This window comes from Mixophyes fleayi, chromosome 5 (genome assembly GCF_038048845.1).
Source record: "Mixophyes fleayi isolate aMixFle1 chromosome 5, aMixFle1.hap1, whole genome shotgun sequence".
Taxonomy (NCBI): Eukaryota; Metazoa; Chordata; class Amphibia; order Anura; family Limnodynastidae; genus Mixophyes; species Mixophyes fleayi.
The window spans coordinates 22239257-22262600 of NC_134406.1; the positions used below are offsets into that span (position 1 = coordinate 22239257).

The 23344-nt window shown below is 41.4% G+C and overlaps 1 protein-coding gene across 2 annotated transcripts in view; it reads right to left on the reverse strand.

The window, feature by feature from the left end:
• Positions 1–23344, reverse strand: part of HEPACAM2 (HEPACAM family member 2) — a 64995-nt gene that overhangs the window by 10164 nt on the left and 31487 nt on the right. For both annotated transcript variants that reach the window (XM_075211806.1, XM_075211805.1), the window contains 2 exons: positions 16053–16337; positions 10045–10341 (listed from right to left, as the gene is read on the reverse strand). In XM_075211806.1, coding sequence (XP_075067907.1) covers positions 10045–10341; positions 16053–16337 — 582 coding nt within the window. The remainder of the gene's footprint in view (positions 1–10044; positions 10342–16052; positions 16338–23344) is intronic.

A 23344-nucleotide genomic window follows, 5' to 3' on the forward strand; every position in this document is an offset into this window, starting at 1 on the left:
TAAGCTCAATGTACTTTCTAATTGTGTCACAAAAGAAATATCTATTACAAATTCATTTTGTAACAGGAATATGCTCTATGATACACAAAATCAAGGTGTTGCTGTTACAGAATAGATTTTGTGCAAATAGGGGATGGAAGGGGGAATTCAAAAGTTGGCAGATATGTTTTTACCGTGTAGGCATACAGCAAAGCAGCAGGCAAGTGAATTACTTGCAATGTAGCCAAACTGTAATCTAAACTGAATTAAAAGCATACTTGCCAACTCTCCCGGAATGTCCGGGAGACTCACGAAATTGGGGTCGCTCTCACGAACTCCCGGGAGAGCTGGCAAATCTCCAGCATCCTGCAATTGCAGGGCTAAAATGACGTGATTTGCAGTGAATCGTGTCATTTTGGCCCGCTCCCAGCTACAAAACAGCATATTTGTCGCTGGGGCGGGGCCAAAGTGACGCGATTCACCGTGCCCGCCCCCTCCCGCCCTCTAGACACGCCCCTCTCCCGGATACAACTTGCCAAAAGTAGGCAAGTATGATTAAACGTTAATTACTTATGTAAGTGAAATAAATTATATATAACTTATTCAGTTTTATTTCACATTTAATATCTGAAACACGTAAAACACACATCTGCAAATATTTTGTAATTGTGTATTTAACAGGTCAACCAAATATACACATAAACTACAATATAATCTTTTCGATTGGCTTCCTGAAATAACTGCCACCAAACTTAATTGAACTCCCTGATTGGAGGGGGGTGGGGTGTATACCACATGCTAAAGCTCTCTCTCCTGGGGTCCCAGCCCCATCCCTTATACTCAGGCCTAAATGGACTTCCTTTTCCTAAATCTATTATGTAGAAATGTCTAATAATGTGGTAGACAAAAAGGATTAGCTGATGATTAATAGCAGATGGCAATGAACAATATTGATTTCGTATGCCACTGTTTTGCAATTGGCACACAACATTTTTGTTTTGGTGAATGTAAGTTATTTTGTAGACAAAAAATATAAAATGCTTTATCATTTCTGTAGCGTCACATTGATTTGACAAGTGATTTTGTGAATACAAAATCAATTTTTTGTTACCTTTTTATGACATTATCTGCAGAACATTGATCCTGTTGTTTCAAAATAAACTTTGAGGCAGCCGTCAATAATTTTTATATTCCATCACATTTATATGTCAAATTTTATTTTGTGTTACAAAATTGATTTTGTGGCCCAACTCAAAGCATATGTTGTGCTCATACAATTTATTTAGTTGCCACAAGTCATTATCTCTTATTATCTCTAATAAGTAAAGCCTCCACCTGTCGCCAGAAACTAAAAGGTCACACATCTTACAATTAATATTAGCTGGTGATATATCACCTAATCCAGGTCCCCCACACTCCTCACACACACATACATCAGAACACTACCGTTCTATAGCAAACCTCAAACACATCACCTGTCTCCCCTCTCTTCCAAAGTCCTTTAAATGTGCCCTTTGGAATGCAGGCTCTGTTTTGTAACAAACTTACCTCCATTCATGATCTCTTCCTCTCAAAAAACCTCAACCTTCTGGCAATAACTGAAACATGGCTCATGCAATCAGACACTGCCTCACCTGCAGCACTTTCACATGGTGGCCTCCATCTCACCCACACCTCCAGACCTGAAGGCAGACAAGGAGGTGGGGTTGGACTATTTCTCTCCCCACAGTGCACGTTTACAGTTCTACCAAATGTCCCATCACTCACGTTCACATCTTTTGAAGTACATGCTATTCGCATTTTTAATCCATTCTCTCTACATGTTGCGGTGATCTATTGTCCCCCTGGAGCACACCAACAATTTATTGAGGATTTCTCTGCATGGCTCCCTCACTTCTTATCTTCAGACATCCCCACCCTCATCCTGGGTGATTTCAATATCCCCATTGATAACCCACCTTCCAAAGCTGCTTCCAAACTACTCTCTCTAACATCCTCACTTGACCTCTTGCAGTGGATTGAATCATCTACTCATCAGGATGGCCATTGCCTTGATCTTGTTTTCTCTAGACACCCTTCCCCCTCTCGGATCATCACCTTGTCAGCTACAAGCTCACCCCCACTGCTCTAACCTCTCTACTGTCTAACTCTACCAAGCCTCCTCATACCCGCAGAAATCTGAATTCTATTAATATTCAACAATTTTCCACCTCTCTCCAACACCTTCTCTCCCCTATCTCTACATTCTCCTCCCCTGAGATGGCAGTACCTCATTTTCACCAAACCTTAGCAACAGCCATTGATCAAGTGGCTCCAGCGACACTACATACTACACGTCGACTTCGATGTCAACCGTGGCACACTACAGCAACATGAAATCTTCAAAAACTTTCCCGTAAAGCAGAACGTTACTGACGTAAAACTCGCACCTCTAATGACTTCTTCACATATACTTCTATCTACCACTCCTATCGAAATGATCTGGACACTGCAAAACATACATACTTCCAATCTCTTATCTATGCTCAGGCTTCTAACCCCAAACGTCTTTTTAAGACATTTAAAGCTCTTCTCAATCCTCCCACCCCAAACCCTCTGTCTACTATCAGTGCCCAGGATCTTGCTTCCTATTTCAAGGACAAGATTGATAAGATCAGACTAGAAATGGTATCCTCTTTCTCGACAAGCAATTGGCTCAATTCCTTCCCACCAACCTCTGACACCCTCTCTTCATTTGACCCCACAAATGAAGAGGAAATTTCTACTCGCTTCTTATCTTCCTACTCTACCTCCTGTCCTCCTGATCCTATTCCCTCGCAAATTGGTAGATCCCTGTCTCCTGTGCTCATCTCACCTCTAACTAAAATCTGTAATCTCACTCTCTACTGGCATCTTTCCGTCACCATCTGCATTAACCTGACTGTATATGAGCTAGGTTAGTCCACCACATCCCTCTCCCGTTCCTCCTCTTTAAATTGATAGCTGCCTCCTGAGGATTTTGTTTTACATTCCTACCGGTCACCACAGTAAGGATTTACCAAAGGTTCAGCTTGATGGACTTTTTCAACTTCCCTACTTATATAACTGTATAAATCACCTCATGTCATGCCCAATCCGATATTCTGCCTTGTAAATATATCCCAACCCTAGCTGGGAATTACTGATCTAAGAACAATATATTACTTCTGATTTTCAGTTCCTCATTTCTCTGAAAGCAGGAGGAAGTCAACATGAAAAATAGCTACCTGTTGGCTTGTATTACTCATTATGCCTTTGTCACAATTATTACCATTTACAAAGCCTTCACCTAGTAACTACGCAGTCTTCCCTTCACTACGACTCCGTGACCACCCTCACCAAACTATGGAATCTGTGCCGCAATTCAACCACTATAGATGCAGCAGGTCATAATGCTCAAAGTACCATTATTTTGACGCTGCTAAGGTACATGCGACTGTGATAATGTACCCTTGATGAAGGTTATTAAAGAACTGGTGAAAATATGTCTTTATTCTAAAAAAATGTCTAGTCTAATAGGATTTCACAGTGTTCGGTTAGGAGTTTGTTTAAAAAGGGTAAGCGTGCATTGCTGCAGTAGGTGGAATCTGATTGGTTGTGAGCAGCTCACAACCAATCATGTGTAATCCTCTCTGGCAGTGAAAGCCTTCGGGCTAAAAGCTGTCTCACCACCTAAGTATATAACCACTTTAACACAAGTTTAATTTTAAAGTGCAAATGCACCTCATGCACCAGCTAGGTTACATTCTAAAATACGGACCCTTAACCTCGGCCTGCTATTGACCCTCCGCTGTATCTTAACTACTGCCTCCTACTCACTTGCTGTGGTATTTGATATAAGCTTCCACTACGCAAGAGTTAATACCTGGGGGCATCTGAGTGGGGCATCCTGTGAGCACACAAAGCTCTGATAAAATCACCTGTGTGTGAAGAAACGCGTCATGAAGGAACAGGCACTGTTGATATTCCATATGCCGTGTAATAGTTGTTTGGGATTTACAACTTTCCAGTGTCTGTTCTGACAAGGATACGATTGAACTAATTGGATGCAGTGACCAGTCCTACGTCCCTTGAGGTATACAGTTACCCGAACAGCCAAGCGCTGTGTTTCACGGAGATATCGGACTGAGGATACTTAGATCGATCACTGCCTCCCCCAGAGTCAATACCACCTGGACACATCTAATGGCCCAGGAAAGTATCACTGTTCATTTTACCCTTTGCTGCATTTGATCAACATTTGCTAATTATCTGGACACATTTCATGTCGTCAAGTTTACTTGATGAGAGACATGACTTGTTTTATGCTCGAAACCCATTACCCAGCGGAGCTAGGAGAATGAATTGTGATCACAACAAGTACATTCCGTTCCCAATATTCCAGTGCTGATATTTGTGTTTTTATGGAGTTTTTTTGTGAGAACTCACAGGTTCTATTCAGCTGCAGGATATTTGGACACTTATTGACTTATGTTTTGAGAAGTTAGTGTCACAGCGCCTAGAATATTTTTTTTTGTGGTTTATATTTTTCTACTAGAAAAGCGGCTGCTATAGGTGAAGACGTCTAATACCTGTTCTGAAAGCTTATTTTAGTGTGGCTAGCTGTAACACCTACTAGTATGTTTTTGGGGTGTGGGAGGAAACTGGAGCACCCGGAGGAAACCCACGCAAACACAGGGAGAACATACAAACCCCACACAGCTAAGGCCAAGGTTGGGAATTGAACTCATGACCCCATTGCTGTGAGGCAGAAGTGCTAACCACTAAGCCACCGTACTGCCCCATCGACTTTTTTAAATCAGTAGTGCACCAGTCCTCAGGCACCCGCAAATGGTACGCCTACTGACAGGTCTATCTCCATGTCCCCGCAAGTCATCATGCCTTTACTGTACTCGGCCTGCGTTTGCATGCTCCTGCCCACCCCCAATGCGGCTCTCCAGTCGTAAGGAGGCGCACGTGCTGCCAACCCTGCATATGAATGTATGCGCTAGTGTCTGGGCATGCACAGTGCATTTAACGCTAATCAGATGGGCATTAATAGTCCACACAGTTCAGCATGCCACTCACACTCCGATGGCTCAGGTAAAGAACCACCTCCCTACCACCGTGGCACTCTGCTACAGTGGGATGCAATAGAGCATGACGGACATATTCAGTTATGTATAAACACTCCAGTTATTTATCCTGTTCAGCTAAGTAATAAAACAATCTTTGATAAATACTATTGTTGAGTTCAATTCCGAGCAGGGCCCTGTCTATGTGAAGTTTGTATGTCCTCCCCATGTTTGTAAGGGTGTCCTCCGGGTGCTCTGGTTTCCTTCCACACTACAAAGACATACGCGTGGACGTGTGTATGTGAATTTAGATTGTAAGATCCAGAGGGGCAGGGACAGACGTGAATGACTACATATTCTCTGTGCAGCGCATATGATTGGCGCTATATATATATAAATGACAATAATAATAATGTAAAATACTGACTTGGGGCCTGATTCATTAAGGATCTTAACTTGAGAAACTTCTTATTTCAGTCTCCTGGACAAAACCATGTTACAATGCAAGGGGTGCAAATTAGTTTTCTGTTTTGCACATAAGTTAAATACTGACTATTTTTTCATGTAGCACACAAATATCAACTTTAAATTTCAGTGTACAAATAAGCTATCAAGTATTTGTGTGTTACATGAAAAAACAGTCAGTATTTAACTTATGTGCAAAACAGAAATCTAGTTTGCACCCCTTGCATTGTAACATGTTTTTTTCCAGGAGACTGAAATAAGAAGTTTCTCAAGTTAAGATCCTTAATGAATCAGGCCCTTGATCTTCAAAATGATGAGTCTGCGATTTCTAATATTGGTAAATAACACAAAACTGTCTACTATCCAGGGCATCTGGTTGCTGTATGACATTGTTACTTCATAAAGTACTTCAGCTTATTCATAACTGTACTTTATTATTTAGATTGTCACTCTCCACTCAACAAGCTGCTGAAGGCAGAGAATTGTCTGTGTACTGTTATTGTATCGCTGTCAGCAAACAGCTCCTGCTGCACATGTTTACTTTAATAATAAATGACTGAACATGGCATTCTGGACAGACCAGTTTGCCCAGTTTCCTGTAAAGCCGACACTACATCACATCTGCATTGACCAGGACTACTCTGGTGAAAAGATGTATGTTAGTTAATTAAACAAGAGATGTACTATTTTCTGCCATTAAATAAAACACTGACTTTGCTTTTGACTAAAGATGGGTGAAATTGCGTCGGAATCGAGTTTTGTGGCGGAAAAAGGTGGTTTCGCACAGGTGCAGAGTTCTGGTAACATAAGATTTAAGGTCTATTTTTGCCTTGGCATCCACATTCTATGGTTCTCCAGTGAACAATGCCCCCCACCACCGCTTATGCGCCACAAACTGCTTCACTGCACATGCACCGATCCCTTTTATCCCTGTGCTTGTTCCGATACCCGCTCTATTATTAAGGGGGAGCATTACCGGCATGCTGGTGGGTGCCCCCTTAATCGTGGCGCCCATCTGCCTCGCTTATCGGGCTTGCCATATGCCGAGGGCACTGTTCGCTGTGTGTGGAAGCCACCAATTTATGCCGAGAGGTGAAGATTTAAAGACAATTGAAACTTGGTGTCACTGCTTTGTAGGAATTCAGCAAATATGATTCTTTTGTGCAGAAGATGAATTCCTATTTATTATAAAAACATTTAAATATACATCAGCACCTCTACCAAACTGCATCAGGGATAAAATAAAATAATCCCTCTTTTTACTCCCCCCCCCCCTTGAAAGAACACTTCACTTTCATTACTTCCCTTTTAGATACCAGGTTCCCTTATTATCCGTTAACATAATTAGACTTACCAAAGTCTTATGTTTTATTAGTTGTTACTTGTTTATAGAAAACAGTGATTAAGTGTAGTGCAATCATAGCTGAAACATTCTTTAGTTTATGATTGATTATATAGTATATACAGAACAGTGGTCAAAATGTTTTAAAAGGGTGGGGCTACCAATATAGTTAGAAATTAGAGAAAATGTCCTTCTTGGTTTGTACCTTACACCTTGTGTGTCCCATTTGACTCTGCTATATGATAGGAGCATGTTACAATGTATCATACGTTCATATAGGGCAGTGTTGGCTAACCTGTGACACTCCAGGTGTTGTGAAACTACAAGTCCCAGCATGCTTTGCCAATATATAGCAGCTTATTGCTGGAATGGTATGTTGGGACTTGTAGTTTCACAACACCTGGAGTGTCACAGGTTAGCCAACACTGGTATAGGGTCTCGTTAGCAGTGCCACTTGCTAAGTTTGATGTAATTGAGCAACACAAGCAGCCCACTATAGATGGCACTCGCAGCCCAACTGAATCCTCCGATTCTTCTTCGTCATCCTCCCTTGGTCAATTGCTGACCGCCATTAATAATACATGCTATATGCTCACATGCAAAATAGAGGAGCTAATAAGTGGATATTTCTTTGTGCTCGAGGACGGCCATACTCTCCATGGACTTACTACAGCAGTGGAGTGAGCCATTATCTGCAGTTTAAGGTATCTACAACCCATTGCTTACACAATGGAGCTGAGAACGGAGCAGCTTACTGAGATGCAGCAAAATACACTGCAACCAGGAGGAGAAACATTTATATGAGTTCCATCTCATCCTCCTGCTCCGGGGTCCACCTTAAGACCATTCATGGCCAAACTTGTGTATTACAATGATAGTTATGCTGCACTAGGCTTTGCTGATGGCATGGGAAGCTCAAGTGTTAGAACACTAAGCCCTGTAACTTCAAAGGGCGACCTGCTTGAAATATTTTCAATATAGTGGTCTGAAAGGGACCTACCCCTTTCCCTCAATGTAGAACAGTTGGAAGGTAGGTTGTCGACTTTTGGATCCAGGCAATATTAGTTTTTATGGGGTTTTTTTTAAATCTAAATATATACTGCATCACACAGCTACACTCACTTAGCCTGGTGGGGTACCACCAAATTACAGAGTCCTGTTATGGGACAAGGCTTGGCTGTACCAAAGTTTGAGTTCTAATTTGGGGCCAGTAGGTTGGTATATGCAACTAATGGTTGTGTCCTCAGCCAAATAATCTACCTAATGTTGAGGCAGTGGTTTCTGGCTCCAATGCGTTGGCTAACTTGGTTTTTAGGCCCCTATGAGTGTACGAACTGGGGTTGTGTTTGTTGGAATAGGGATCATCGGCTCGGCTTCCTATCACCCTATTAGTCCTCTGCCACACCAATGATGGCCGATGGTAAATATAGTGAGCTTATCTTTTTGCCAGATATAGCTACATAGAATGATTATAAGATCAGGATGCTGGAGGGTGCACTGATTGGGGAGCTGCCTAAGTTTAGGTTCTATGTGGTTTCACTACCTACAGCCCAGACACGCTCTTAGTGCCCACTGTCATGGCCAGAGTTTGGATCTAGTTATGTCAATTGGAAGGGTGCCCAAACTTTTGCATTGCCACATTCATTAATTGTTTAATCTGTTAAAGTAAGAAGATAAGTAGTAATTGTGCATTAAATGCTGTACTTTGAACTATTTTTTTTTAACTCACATCTCCAAATGAAAATAATTTAGAAATTGTTGTTAACATTTTTGCTGCCTTTTGGTAGAAAAAGAAGCATAAATGAAAGTTTTGTTAACCTATCTCAGAGGCGCATGTAGGATTTGTCAGGGGGGGTTTCCTCCGCCCCCGGAAAAAAAAAAATCCTAGAGACCTGCCGCGCTTGCTCGGCAGCTTTGTTTCAGCTGCACTGTAGTATACAGCAGCCGCGGCGCTGTCAAAGAAGCGTCCGCGGCGGTGCTGTATACAATACAGCACCGCCGCGGACGCTTCTTAGACAGCGCCGCGGCTGCTGTATACTACAGTGCCGACATGTAGGGCACTTTTTAGCGGAGGGGGGGGTTTCTGGACCCAGAAACCCCCCCTGCATGCGCCACTGTATCTACAGTACCTATGACTAGAAATAAACAAATTTATTCATTTGAATCTGAAATTCATACATGATACGGCACAATTCAGAGAATAAAACCTTGTCAAAAAAATAACAGATGTCGAAATAAGAAATACTTATGCTAAGGCCTTACTAGCCCTAATACCATATATGGTGGTGTTCCTGGAACTTCAAGAGATAATAAAGAAATGTGTACCAAGGATGAATGTTGTGTGTTTTAAATGTGCTAAGTTTGTAATTTATTTTATTTAACTGACAAGACGAAGTGTATATATGGCAGATAAGAAGGTAATCTATTGTGTAGATTCTGTTGACATCTATAGTTTTAGAGAACTTAGTTATCATGAAATAACTGATTTCTTATATTTTTTGTGTATTTATCATGAAATTTTCTTTTTAGAATTATACAACAATGATGTATTGTTCTCGTATAACCATCATATCTTATGTTAATATGATTTGAACTCTGTAGTCAGAGTATACCATGCACTGCTAACGAGACACTATAGCAGAAAGATTCTCGTCTTATGATCACTTGATCTACTAATAAAAGTGTCTATGACCAATTACTCTGTACACAGGCTGCGGTGGTCGTATCTACGGCAGAGGTAGCTAAAATTAAATGAGTAACTCACAAAGCAAGAGCCGCTATCAGATGATGATAACCTTTTAAAATCAGTTTATACCCAATTTTACACTGATTATTACTTGTAGTATGAGACAAAAAATATTTCTCTACACTCTATAAACAATGTTATAGGTGGTTCTAATTATTGTAATATCATTTATAGCAACTGCTACCAAAAAATGTAATGAATAAGTTATGGAGGATTAGAACCATTATTAGTTAAGTTAAGAGGAGCACTATATTAAAAGTTAGTGAGAAGTGGAGTTAGTATTTAAAAGGGCTGGTATACTAGTGTTTTAGAAAAGCACAAATGCTGAAACATTTATCATCCAATCAGATATTCACTTTTATTTAGTGTGAGACACATTAAGCTTCATGTTATTTCATATTCCACTTGGGTGGATCTAGATCATCCGTACATGTTCCTACCTATGGGTGTGATGATGACAGTAAATTGTGCCTCTTCTCCTTTCCCAGTGATGTTGTTGTACGCCCGGCACAAGTAATCCACAGTCTTTAGCCTGACTTTGTCGGAGAGGAGTTTGAAGTATGGTCCATAGTTGATGATCTCAGTGGAGTTGTTACGTCTTTGGATCCAAGCACATGTGTTTGGGGGGTTTGAATCAGCAGAACAGTCAAAGCGAACAGATTCCCCAATGTCGACGGTAAAGACCTCTCCAACTTGAAATCCTTTATCTGAGATCACTCGCAGCCCGTAAGGTCCGTCTGTGTTAGCAAGAAAATACATGTTAATGTGCCACATGTGATAGCATTTGAAAAGCATGTCTCTACAATAATAAAAGTAGGGATTCTATACACCATACTTGCCAACTCTTTATGAATGTCAGGGAGACTCCCTGAAATAGGGGTGATCTCCCTCACTCCCTGAAAAGTCTGGCATTCTCCCTGATGCTGAGCCAGTACAAGACGTGGTTGGCTTCGCCATCTGTGGCATGATGACAAAGTTCAGAAATTGTGTCTTATGTCCATGTATTGATGCCTATGGAGGTGGCCATTTTCATGGAGACCAAGATTTAATCAAAGACTGACAGCTAAGACAACATGACTTCAGTAATGGAGACAGAAATTTAAAAGATACTTCAGTCTCTAGAGATTCATTAGCTGCTTTTCTTTAACGCATAGTTGACTACTCCCGTAATGGCCGGGATGAGGCCAAAATGATGCGATTCGTCAGGCCCCACCTAGCCCCCCCCGCACACCCACCTCCCCTGGGATCTCACTGAAGCCAATAAGGAAAAGTTGGCAAGTATGCTATACACATGCTGGGCCTAGCCATTCCTCCTCTTCCTCAGATGTCCACTGAAATGACACTCTACTCATCCCTCACACAAATATCTGTATTACATAAGACAATTAATGTTTCCTTATTCAATATAATATTTACAACATACAACTTGCACTAATGAGGAAAGAAAAGGCAGAAACAGGCTGTCTGTAGCTGAATGTGTGGCATCAGCACAAGCCCATATCATGTTCTAAAAACCCAGTGGGTGGGGTAGTGCCTGAATGACCTGGCATTATTTGCTTATTTAACCCTTTCCATTGTTTTAGTGACAAAACCAGAAGAAATAATCAATATGGTAACATTTGTTGACATAGGAGGTCATTTATGAACCACACCTAGTTTTTGTTTTGTACTGGTGTGTTTTAATGATACATCCAACATACTTCAAGGTGCTCACCTACTCTCCGCTTTCAGGATCAATCCTCGCCAACTAGAAGTGTTGTATGGATTAGCAAAACAAAATAATGCACACTGTGCAAACATTTAAACATATCAAAGTTCAACTTTAGTCCTGATCACTTAAATTAAATACATGTAAATGTATTTTTACATCACTGCTTGATTCACCTATATTTGTGGCCTAATAATAGTAATAAATCACGTATGTGAGGGGACTTCAGTGCTAATTTGCTTACGTGTCAGTGTTTTTTGTTACACTGCCTTTATCCGCTGAAGTACATCATCAGTGATTTGCCTAATTCCAGAAAATGAACCCCCCACCTCTGTTTAAAGTTAAAAAATTAAAATTAAAATATGAACATCATATCCTCTCCCTGAATCCACAACCAGTCCCAATCTTAGACAGCCCAGACTGGTTCCCACTATAAAATGGAGACCATAAGCGCAGGGCCCCCCTATCATAGTGAGACCCAGTCCCAGACTTATCAGCCCCGGGCTGGTGCCTCCTTCCAGAGGAGTGGGAACGGCTGTGCACAGCAAGAAACGCCCCTGAAAATGTTCCCTTCCCACCCCGTTATCCAATTCCAATAATTCAGCACTGCAATATGAAGTTGCATTTCTGCACAGTTCTGTAAGACAAAGTGCGCTGGTGAACCTACTCCTTACTTCAGTAGGAACGTCTTTACTCTGCCCAACACTTCCCCTCTGCTCAGCCACAAATGCGACTATCTTGCTCCACCAACCAATACGGCCCAGCGGACATCTAGGTGCACAGTGCGCTTGAAGCTGCATTTCCCCTGCAGAGAGGCTGTTTGACTTGTTGTAATGACCTCCATATTGTTTCATGTGAACTACAGTATCTACACTAATAGTCCAGGATATCACGTGCCATGCAACACCTTACTGCCAAGGTAGATGTAGAGAAGCAACAGGGATAAAGTAATTATAAATTATTAAATATATAAAATTGAAATATATATATATATATAAATATATATATTTATTTATCCTTGAGAATTACTAATCTGCAGAAAGAGGGAGCATGGCAATAGGTTACGTCTTTCCCTGTGATATTTACCTGTGGTTTCTCCCTCATCTCTCACCAGATAAGCTCTATAAAAATGAACATATTCGCTCACTTACTGCTGTTTGCTGAACGACTTGTAAAGTAATAAATCACCTGTTTCGCTGAGACTTTACTGCTTCTGGTGATCTGCTGATTGGTTCTGTCACCAGCACTCTGACGCCCATTCTATCACTGAGCAGATGGCAGGTACTTAGTGAGAGGGACCTTTTTTATCATCACACACCCCCGCAGTCTCAACATATGGCACATGGAGGCCCTGTCAGCTAGCTGAGGTATTATAAACATGTTATTGACAATTTATAGATGGAAATTTACCAAAGTCCAGCTCACTGCTGCCATAGTCTGCATTAGATAGGTGTGAAAGACATTAACTGTTTCACTATTTGAGACAGGGCGCTGTAACAGTGGTACGTTAGTTCCAAAGGTTCCAGCCAACAGTTGTGGGTCATTCTCACCTACATACATTGTACATAATTTGCATATAATGGTCTGTATTTAGCATGTTTAGTTTTTAAACTACTCTGTTGTGATTCTGTCACTGCAGTTACAAAAATACAAAACTGATGTGTCTGGTCATGTGTGTGTAATAAGATACGTACAACATAATCTGAGGAGTGACCTGCAAGAATTAATTATAGCCACATAAAGGGTAGTTTACAAGCATGGACAATGGTGGTCCTTCTGTGCAAATTCTATTTGTCCCTTCTTTTGTGACATCATGAATCTATTTTACTGTCATTGCACCTGTTTCCGCAGGGTAAGTGCGTAACTCAGTGTGTCAATTTTGTTGTGACTGTGGGTGTGCATAATTAAGCTCCGTTTGATAGAGGAGCCAGGGAAATTGAGGCGTTCCTCGCTGAATGTGGTAAAGGTCTCAGTCAGTGCCTGATTATCTAATAGGCTAACTAGGCTGCAGCCTAGGTGGAAGTTTTTTTTTGGGGGGGCAAATATTTGTTCTCCAAAGTAAAAAGAAAACATGAAAGAAAAATGTGTTAAGGTTTGAATCTTGACGTATTCCCCTGGTAAAGGCTGAAGACAGTGAGTCATCTTTGGGCGAGCCCTTGAGGGTAAGCGATTGGCCAAATGCGTAAATGCCCCTTCCAGGGGCAAACGCAGGATTTGCAGAGGGGGGTTTCCACACAACGCCGTCAGTGGACGTGACCAGCATGCATGGGGGGCGTGGCTATAATTTTAGCCAGTGCTTGGTAGCTCTCCAACTCTCCCTATCCCCATAATATACATGGGCAATGCTACGTGCACTACTGTTAGGTGCAGCTCTCTCTTTTTGGGCAGAGCCGTGTGAAGTGGGGGCAGTGTCCAGACACCTCAATTATACAGTACCCCAGGCTTGGAGGGGGGTTTCCAGGCATTGAGAACCCGCCCCCCCTCGGTTTCCCTATGCCCTCCACCTTCAGAGTTTCAGTGGTGTTCTACTATGCAGTTCTGATTTTAATGAAAACTAAATGAGTGACAAACATTGCATTGACCCATTTAAAGAGCCAAGTAGAGCTGAGTTTCATACTGGAACATTAACATTGGTGGGTGGGGTGAAAGAAGCTGGATTTTAAATTAAGGAATTTTTCTTTTTTACCTACCACGCATTAGCTTGGAGTAGCAGGCAAGGGGGCGCTACAAGAGTATTCGCCTAGGGCGCCCTGAACCCTTAATCGGGCCCTGGTCTCAGTAAAACATCTCATACTGCAGTACCGTGAAAGTGAAATTTCATTTTGTGGAACAAGAAGTTATTCACGGTACCTTGTTATCACTGAAAAATAACTTCATTTTCACACATTCTTTGAGGAGCTGTTGATTTGGCGTTAGCCATAAGATGCCGTTTGCACCATCCATATGCATTTGATGCAGGAGAGCTTTTTTAAAATTGAATCTCTCCTCCCTGGTTAGAAATATGGTTATATGTAGTACAGGGGCTGCAATAGAACTTACTGCCAAAAGATGGGGATACAGAGACAATTGCTGATCTATTTGATGCTTGTAGACAGTTTTAAACTATTTCAGGACAGGATGGATATAGACTTATTAGAGATGGAGCAGACTTTAGTGTACATTATGATGTGCACTTAACATGAATCGGCAAAGCATGTTACAGCTACAACCATTCACTGCAATTGAAAGGCGATATTGATTTATTGATTAGATAAGTTGAGTCAAGGGATTAGCAAAGATACAATACATTCTGCTCCACCTATATGTCTGTGTGCTTTGTGGGAATATTGTTTATGTCTCTACCTTGTGTATGTTGTATTTCTGTAAATATTGTAAACTATCTCAATTTCAGATAAAAAGACAATGGGGTATATTTGCTAAACTGCGGGTTTGAATAGTGGAGATGTTGCCTATAGCAACCAATCAGATTCTAGTTATCATTTATTTAGGACATTCTACAATCAGTTAAAATCTGATTGGTTGCTATAGGCAACATCTCCACTTTTTCAAACCTGTAACAGAGTAAATATAACCAAATATCTTTGAAAAAAAAGTATTTAGAAAAAATACAAAAGTATTAGCAAACAGATAATAAAATAATATGGGGGCTCTAGTCCTAATGCTAAATTACATAACCTATTGCCAAACGGCAAAAAAATGAAAATGTAGAGATACCAGTATAAAAATTAAATTTTTCCTCAAATTTGAATTTGATATAAACATATGTGCTTTTTTCTTGGTAAACCAGTCTCCTTTAAATTAATAAAAAGTTAAAGTATTCTGGCAATTCTTAAACACAACCCCTAAAATACAAGTTAATAAACTATTTAAATGAATTTGCAGCATTTACAGGGGAAGATGTATCAGATCTTCTAAAAAAAGAAAAGTGGAGGTGTTGTTCATAGCAACCAATCAGATTCTAACTTTCATTTATCTAGTACAGTGAGGGTCAACATGACAGAGGTGGAGGGCCGCACATCCTTCATAGTGGCCAGACAAAGGTCACTGTGTGCTCTACCTCCTCCTCAGGGTATGTCATATGACTTCCCTGCTCTGCGCTGCAGGTGAAGGCTCGGCGGGCCGCTGGTGGCCCATGGGCCACCTGTTGCTCACCACTGAACTAGTACATGCTAGAAAATGACAGGCAGAATCTAATTGGTTGTTATGGGCAACACCTCCACTTTTCCATTTTATAAGATTTGAGAAATCTACTCCAGAGGGCTCTATGCGATGATAGAATTACAGATACTTTTGATATGTAATGCGGTAAACTAGTTGAATACATGGAAGAATATCATCTGCATAGGCAAACCGAGGGGTGGGTTTCCTAGTACATGGAAACCCCCCTCTAAGCTTGAGACACTGTATAATTGAGGTGGTTGGACCCTGCCCCCGCTTCATACGGCTCTGCGTGCATCTAACAGTAGTGCATGCCCATGTATATTATGGGGATAGAAAGAGTTGGAGAGCAGCCAAGCACTGTCTAATATTAAAGCCACGCCTCCATGCATGCTGGTCACGCCCACTCCCTCTACAAATCCTGTGTTTGCCCCTGATCTGTCATCAGACATAAGCGTCCCCGAGTGGCTCCCTATATTTTTCATTAGCACTTTATACAAAGGAAATTTTAACCATAGGACAAAGGGCATACAAGTGATACTAGATAGAAGCCCAGTTAGTAGTAATGCACCTGGTACTTACAATAAATTGTCGGTGTGATCACGTCACTTTCCATTTCACTGACGTAATTCTTGACCAAACAGCTGTAGTTCCCAATATCGTTCTTCGTGACAGGAGAAATCGTCAGCATGTCCTTGTTTTGGGAGAAAATATAACTAGAGCTGTTCTGCAGGGGGCTGCCATTTTTTAGCCACTGGTATAATACCCGATTTCCTTTCAGCACTGAACATTTAAGTGTGACGTTGCCCACGTGCTCCACAGCTCCGTATGACGGCTCACTTTTGACAATGGGTTTTGAAACTGGAACTGAAACACAAAATAGAAGCCAATAGTCATAGCAACATTATAATGTCAATGTGTGCAAATACTTACAACTATAGTTTTGCATGTTATTAATCATTCAACATTATGTATAATGTGTGCTATAGATTTATGTCATCGGTGCTATTGGTATACTTGTCTATGGTTAGTTTAATAAACATTATCACAATATATTAATTATTTTTAGCTGGTTTGTTGCATTATGTCATACTGTACAATTTTAGGTGTTTCAGTACATTGTATGGATAATTTTAGGTTTTGGGATGCATAGAAAGGAGATAAATGTGTGTGATGCAAGCACATTGTATAGGTTATATTATATACTATATGTTATATTATATATTATATGTTACATTGTATACCATTGTATAGGTCACCAGTTAGACCACTTGAGTATGGGGTACAGAGTTTGGCTCTTCCCTGTAAGAATGACAGGAGAATTCCAGAGTTCAGAGGCAGGCATCCTGATTAATGGTGGGAATGGAAGGGTTAAATTATAAAGTAATGCTAGAAATAAAAAGGCACCGTAGAGGGGACCTAATAAAAATGCATAAATACAATGTCTTGTCTAACTTTTCATACCAAGGACTATACAGAGGACAAGGGGTCATCAATTGCGAATAGAAGAAAGAAGGATTCACCATGAGCATAGGAAAGGATTCTTTACTGTAAGGGTGGTTAGTCCATATGATTTCTCACGTAAAGTGGTGATTGCAAGATCACAAACAGAATTTAAAAACAGATTAGCTGCTTTTCATAAAATGGTATCTGTAGCTATAATCAGTCAATGTCATTATGGGGTTAATTCATCCAGGGAACCTTTACTGCTGCGGAGCTAAATTTGCAACTGTCACATTAAGCATTTTTTTGCCTTCCATTTGTACTGTGTAATTATATTACTATGTAACTATACTTTGCCACATTATATGAGTTTAGATGGTTCATCACATATTATATTATAATGAACACTTTTAGTCATTTTGTCATGTTATATGGAAAATTATAATTATGTCACATTATATCATGTTGAAATGAGTTGGTATTTTGTTATCGTACACTATAATTAACAAATTTAGATAGAGCGTAATATTACATTGATCATTTCAGATATTTTGTCACACTATTTTGCCTGGATGTTTTTCTATGTTTTTGTCAATATATTACACTATTTTTAGATGTTTTTGTCAAGTTTTATTATATGAATAGTTTTAGTTGTTTTGTTAAATTGCAGTATAATCAAATGTTTTATATGTGTTATTATATTATATGGATTATTTTAGATGTTTTGTCACAATATAATGGCAAAGGTCATAGGTTCAGTTGTAGTAATGTGTTCAGAAGTCTAAGGAAAAAGACAATGGGGTATATTTACTAAACTGTGGATTTGAAAAAGTGGAGATGTTGCCTATAGCAACCAGATTCTAGTTATCATTTATTTAGTACATTCTACAAAATGATAACTAAAATCTGATTAGTTGCTATAGGCAACATCTCCACTTTTCAAACCCACCGGAAAATTGCAGCTTGACACATTTACCCTTAAGACCTTTATAAGCCATTTAAAGCTGGAGTTATTTGTATATCTTAAATGATGTGGAATCACTGGAAAGGTCTGTGTAATGCAATGGCACTATACAAATAAACGATGATGATAATCATAATAATAATTAATAATAATAATTAGAAAGTCTTCAGGGTTACATGATGTTATCCTTTAATTATTGTCATTATTATGTTTTATGCACGCCTATAATGATTAGTGAATATGAGAATGGTTTTGTTATTTATAAATATGTCTATTATCAATCTGCAAACCAACTTGTACTCTATCTAACAATAGTCATACAGAGGCCATGTAAATGATGTATTTAATACAGTGTGCTATATTTGTTCATGGGCTGTGGCGGGGAGTAACAGATGTAGTCACACCGTGTTTATATCTTTTATTTACCTATTATTGTTCCCAAAATTAGATCTGCAAGCCAGGTATAAAAGCAGAATGTAGAGCAAATACCACAAGAATGTCTGGCAGATAGTGTATGAAAGAACAGTATATACACTGTGTTAGCTTAATGCTTATGTGAGAGCGTTGTACTGCATCTTTATGTATTGTCTGTTTAGTGTTTTAAAATATTATTTTGTACAGATAAACTAAATGGACAATGGAAACCTCACATTGTATTTGTATAAACAAATTCACTATTTCTCTGATAGTTTCAGTGAACTGTCTATATTTCTTATTCATCGCTTTCATCTATCCCCTTTATACCATGCTTGGCAACTCTCTCGGAATGTCTGGGAGACTCCCAAAATTCTGGTCGGTCTAACGGACTCCCGGGAGAGCAGGCAAGTCTTCCGCATCCCGCAACTGCATTCCCAAAATGACGAGATTCACGGTGAATCGCATCACTTTGGCCCCGCCCCCGCAACAAAACGTCTTTTTCCCCGCGGGGGACAGGACCAAAATGACGCGTTTGGCCGCGCCCCTTCCCACCCTCCAGTCACGCCCCTCTCCCGGACAGAACTTGCCGAAAGTAGGCAAGTATGCTTTATACCATTTGTCAGCCTCTACAAGTTTCACTGCCCTTAGTGATCACTGGAAGTCTTTTAGCAAAATATTGCACATTGAGGTGAAGCTTTTTGCTAAATCACAAGAAAATAAATGTACAGTTAATAAGCAAATGCCGTCATAAGGTAAAACACCTCATAATGAGCTCACATTGTTGTCTCTTCTGTGACTAGCAGGCGCTTTCATTAAGCAGATTTAGGCAACTGCCTAGGGCCCCAGGCTTTTGGGGGCGCCCCTACCGGCCAGAAAGAAGCAAATTATCCGTTAAGTGCTCCGCAGGGAGTACACAGTCCCTACCTCTCTCCAGCTGGCTGCTAACGCGGACAGGCAGCTGTAAAACCTCCGGCCAGCAGGGTGCGCTGTGGAAGAGAAAGCACACAAAGGGAAACTGAAACGGGATGAGATCCCCTCTATCGCATGGAGAACAGAGCAGCAGCAGGTAAGTGTGGATGGAGGGAGGATCTAATATACTTGGTGGGAAGTTGATGTTGAAAGAGTTAGGCATAATGAAGGAGTTAATTATGAGGGTGAGAGAATTAATGATCTTAATGGGGTACTTTTGATGAGGCTGAGGGAGATAATAATTAAGGGAGTTAATGAATATAAATGAGAATTTAATGATGGTGTAATGTAATTATGGTGATGAGGGAGTTAATGATTATAAAGGGGTTCATGATGTGGGAAAAGATTGTTATGATGAGTCTAAAGGATTACTTAATGACTATAAGGGGGGTCATTAATTAAGAGGAGAATGATGTGGGAGTTAATGGTTATACAGGGATTCATTTGGAATGCTGGGGGTTAATTAATGGGGAGGTTAATGTTGATGAAGAGGTTATTATGAGACATTTTGAGGAGGTTAATGACAGGTTGAGGGGATTGATTGATGAGGGAGTTAAGGATTATTATGAGGGGGTTAGTTATCATGATTGGTTATTTTGGGGGATTTGGGGGTTACTTATGATGGACCACTGCTGTGTGCTTGGCCCCCAGATGCATATAATGTGTGGGGAGAGGGCAGGCGGTGGTATTGGTGTAATGTGTGGTGAGAGGGGAGAGGGAGGTATTGGTGTAATGTGTGGGTAGTTGTGGTGAGGGAGGTATTGGTGTAATGTGTGGTGAGAGGGGAGAGGGAAGTATTGGTGTAATGTGTGGTGAGAGGGGTGGTATTGGTGTAATGTGTGGGTAGTGGTGGTGAGGGAGGTATTGGTGTAATGTGTGGGTAGTTGTGGTGAGGGAGGTATTGGTGTAATGTGTGGTGAGAGGGGAGAGGGAGGTATTGGTGTAATGTGTGGGTAGTGGTGGTGAGGGAGGTATTGGTGTAATGTGTGGGTAGTTGTGGTGAGGGAGGTATTGGTGTAATGTGTGGTGAGATGGGTGGTATCGGTGTAATGTTTGGGTAGTGGTGGTGAGGGAGGTATTGGTGTAATGTGTGGGTAGTTGTGGTGAGGGAGGTATTGGTGTAATGTGTGGTGAGAGGGGAGAGGGAGGTATTGGTGTAATGTGTGGTGAGAGGGGAGAGGGAAGTATTGGTGTAATGTGTGGGTAGTGGTGGTGAGGGAGGTATTGGTGTAATGTGTGGGTAGTTGTGGTGAGGGAGGTATTGGTGTAATGTGTGGTGAGATGGGTGGTATCGGTGTAATGTTTGGGTAGTGGTGGTGAGGGAGGTATTGGTGTAATGTGTGGGTAGTTGTGGTGAGGGAGGTATTGGTGTAATGTGTGGTGAGAGGGGAGAGGGAGGTATTGGTGTAATGTGTGGGTAGTTGTGGTGAGGGAGGTATTGGTGTAATGTGTGGTGAGATGGGTGGTATCGGTGTAATGTTTGGGTAGTGGTGGTGAGGGAGGTATTGGTGTAATGTGTGGGTAGTTGTGGTGAGGGAGGTATTGGTGTAATGTGTGGTGAGAGGGGAGAGGGAGGTATTGGTGTAATGTGTGGTGAGAGGGGAGAGGGAGGTATTGGTGTAATGTGTGGGTAGTGGTGGTGAGGGAGGTATTGGTGTAATGTGTGGGTAGTTGTGGTGAGGGAGGTATTGGTGTAATGTGTGGTGAGAGGGGAGGTATTGGTGTAATGTGTGGGTAGTGGTGGTGAGGGAGGTATTGGTGTAATGTGTGGGTAGTTGTGGTGAGGGAGGTATTGGTGTAATGTGTGGTGAGATGGGTGGTATCGGTGTAATGTTTGGGTAGTGGTGGTGAGGGAGGTATTGGTGTAATGTGTGGGTAGTTGTGGTGAGGGAGGTATTGGTGTAATGTGTGGTGAGATGGGTGGTATCGGTGTAATGTTTGGGTAGTGGTGGTGAGGGAGGTATTGGTGTAATGTGTGGGTAGTTGTGGTGAGGGAGGTATTGGTGTAATGTGTTGTGAGAGGGGAGAGGGAGGTATTGGTGTAATGTGTGGGTAGTGGTGGTGAGGGAGGTATTGGTGTAATGTGTTGTGAGAGGGGAGAGGGAGGTATTGGTGTAATGTGTGGTGAGAGGGGAGAGGGAGGTATTGGTGTAATGTGTTGTGAGAGGGGAGAGGGAGATATTGGTGTAATGTGTGGGTAGTGGTGGTGAGGGAGGTATTGGTGTAATGTGTGGGTAGTTGTGATGAGGGAGGTATTGGTGTAATGTGTGGTGAGAGGGGTGGTATTGGTGTAATGTGTGGGTAGTGGTGGTGAGGGAGGTATTGGTGTAATGTGTGGGTAGTTGTGGTGAGGGAGGTATTGGTGTAATGTGTGGTGAGATGGGTGGTATCGGTGTAATGTTTGGGTAGTGGTGGTGAGGGAGGTATTGGTGTAATGTGTGGGTAGTTGTGGTGAGGGAGGTATTGGTGTAATGTGTGGTGAGAGGGGAGAGGGAGGTATTGGTGTAATGTGTGGGTAGTGGTGGTGAGGGAGGTATTGGTGTAATGTGTTGTGAGAGGGGAGAGGGAGGTATTGGTGTAATGTGTGGGTAGTGGTGGTGAGGGAGGTATTGGTGTAATGTGTTGTGAGAGGGGAGAGGGAGGTATTGGTGTAATGTGTGGGTAGTTGTGGTGAGGGAGGTATTGGTGTAATGTGTTGTGAGAGGGGAGAGGGAGGTATTGGTGTAATGTGTGGGTAGTGGTGGTGAGGGAGGTATTGGTGTAATGTGTTGTGAGAGGGGAGAGGGAGGTATTGGTGTAATGTGTGGGTAGTGGTGGTGAGGGAGGTATTGGTGTAATGTGTGGGTAGTTGTGGTGAGGGAGGTATTGGTGTAATGTGTGGTGAGATGGGTGGTATCAGTGTAATGTTTGGGTAGTGGTGGTGAGGGAGGTATTGGTGTAATGTGTGGGTAGTTGTGGTGAGGGAGGTATTGGTGTAATGTGTGGTGAGAGGGGAGAGGGAGGTATTGGTGTAATGTGTGGGTAGTGGTGGTGAGGGAGGTATTGGTGTAATGTGTGGGTAGTTGTGATGAGGGAGGTATTGGTGTAATGTGTGGTGAGAGGGGAGAGGGAGATATTGGTGTAATGTGTGGTGAGAGGGGAGAGGGAGGTATTGGTGTAATGTGTGGTGAGAGGGGTGGTATTGGTGTAATGTGTGGGTAGTTGTGGTGAGGGAGGTATTGGTGTAATGTGTGGGTAGTTGTGGTGAGGGAGATATTGGTGTAATGTATTGTGAGAGGGGAGAGGGAGGTATTGGTGTAATGTGTGGTGAGAGGGGTGGTATTGGTGTAATGTGTGGGTAGTTGTGGTGAGGGAGGTATTGGTGTAATGTGTGGGTAGTTGTGGTGAGGGAGGTATTGGTGTAATGTGTGGTGAGAGGGGAGAGGGAGATATTGGTGTAATGTGTGGTGAGAGGGATGAGGGATTTTGGGAGTCTCCCAGACATTCCGAGGGATGAGTTGTGCAAAACAATTTTTTTCTGTACTTGCCATTAGCACCATTACCTATCTAGGTGTACGAATACACAGGGAATTAATTGTGATCTTAACAAGTATTTTTTTTTTTTACAACATGGTGACAAGTAAAATAGACACTTTAGTCTGTATTTCTCATTAGCATCATTGCTAATCTAGGTGTTGAAATATACAAGCAATTCATTTGTCAGAATAACTAGTGTATTTGTTAAAATTCTATAAGCAGAAATTGTTATGCTGCATCTAGAAGGGAACTGATACTCATGCATTGACAAGAAACACGTACAGATACTCATCAGACGTTTTTATGGCAAGAGAAGGAACTATGTCAAAGGAAAACTCATGTCAGTAGTAATTAATGTAGTAATGAAATGATGGGAATGTTGTAGACTTTTGTGAAAAAGAGGACATACAGCCAATTAACTCTGAAACTAATGGAAGCATACACACAATGGAAGTAGATGTTTTGTTCACTGAACACAATAGTCAGGTAAATGCAGCCTATGGAGTCATCAAGGTGATATTACTGAGGCTGTAAAAGCCTATCAGGAAGTTAACAATGTATAACC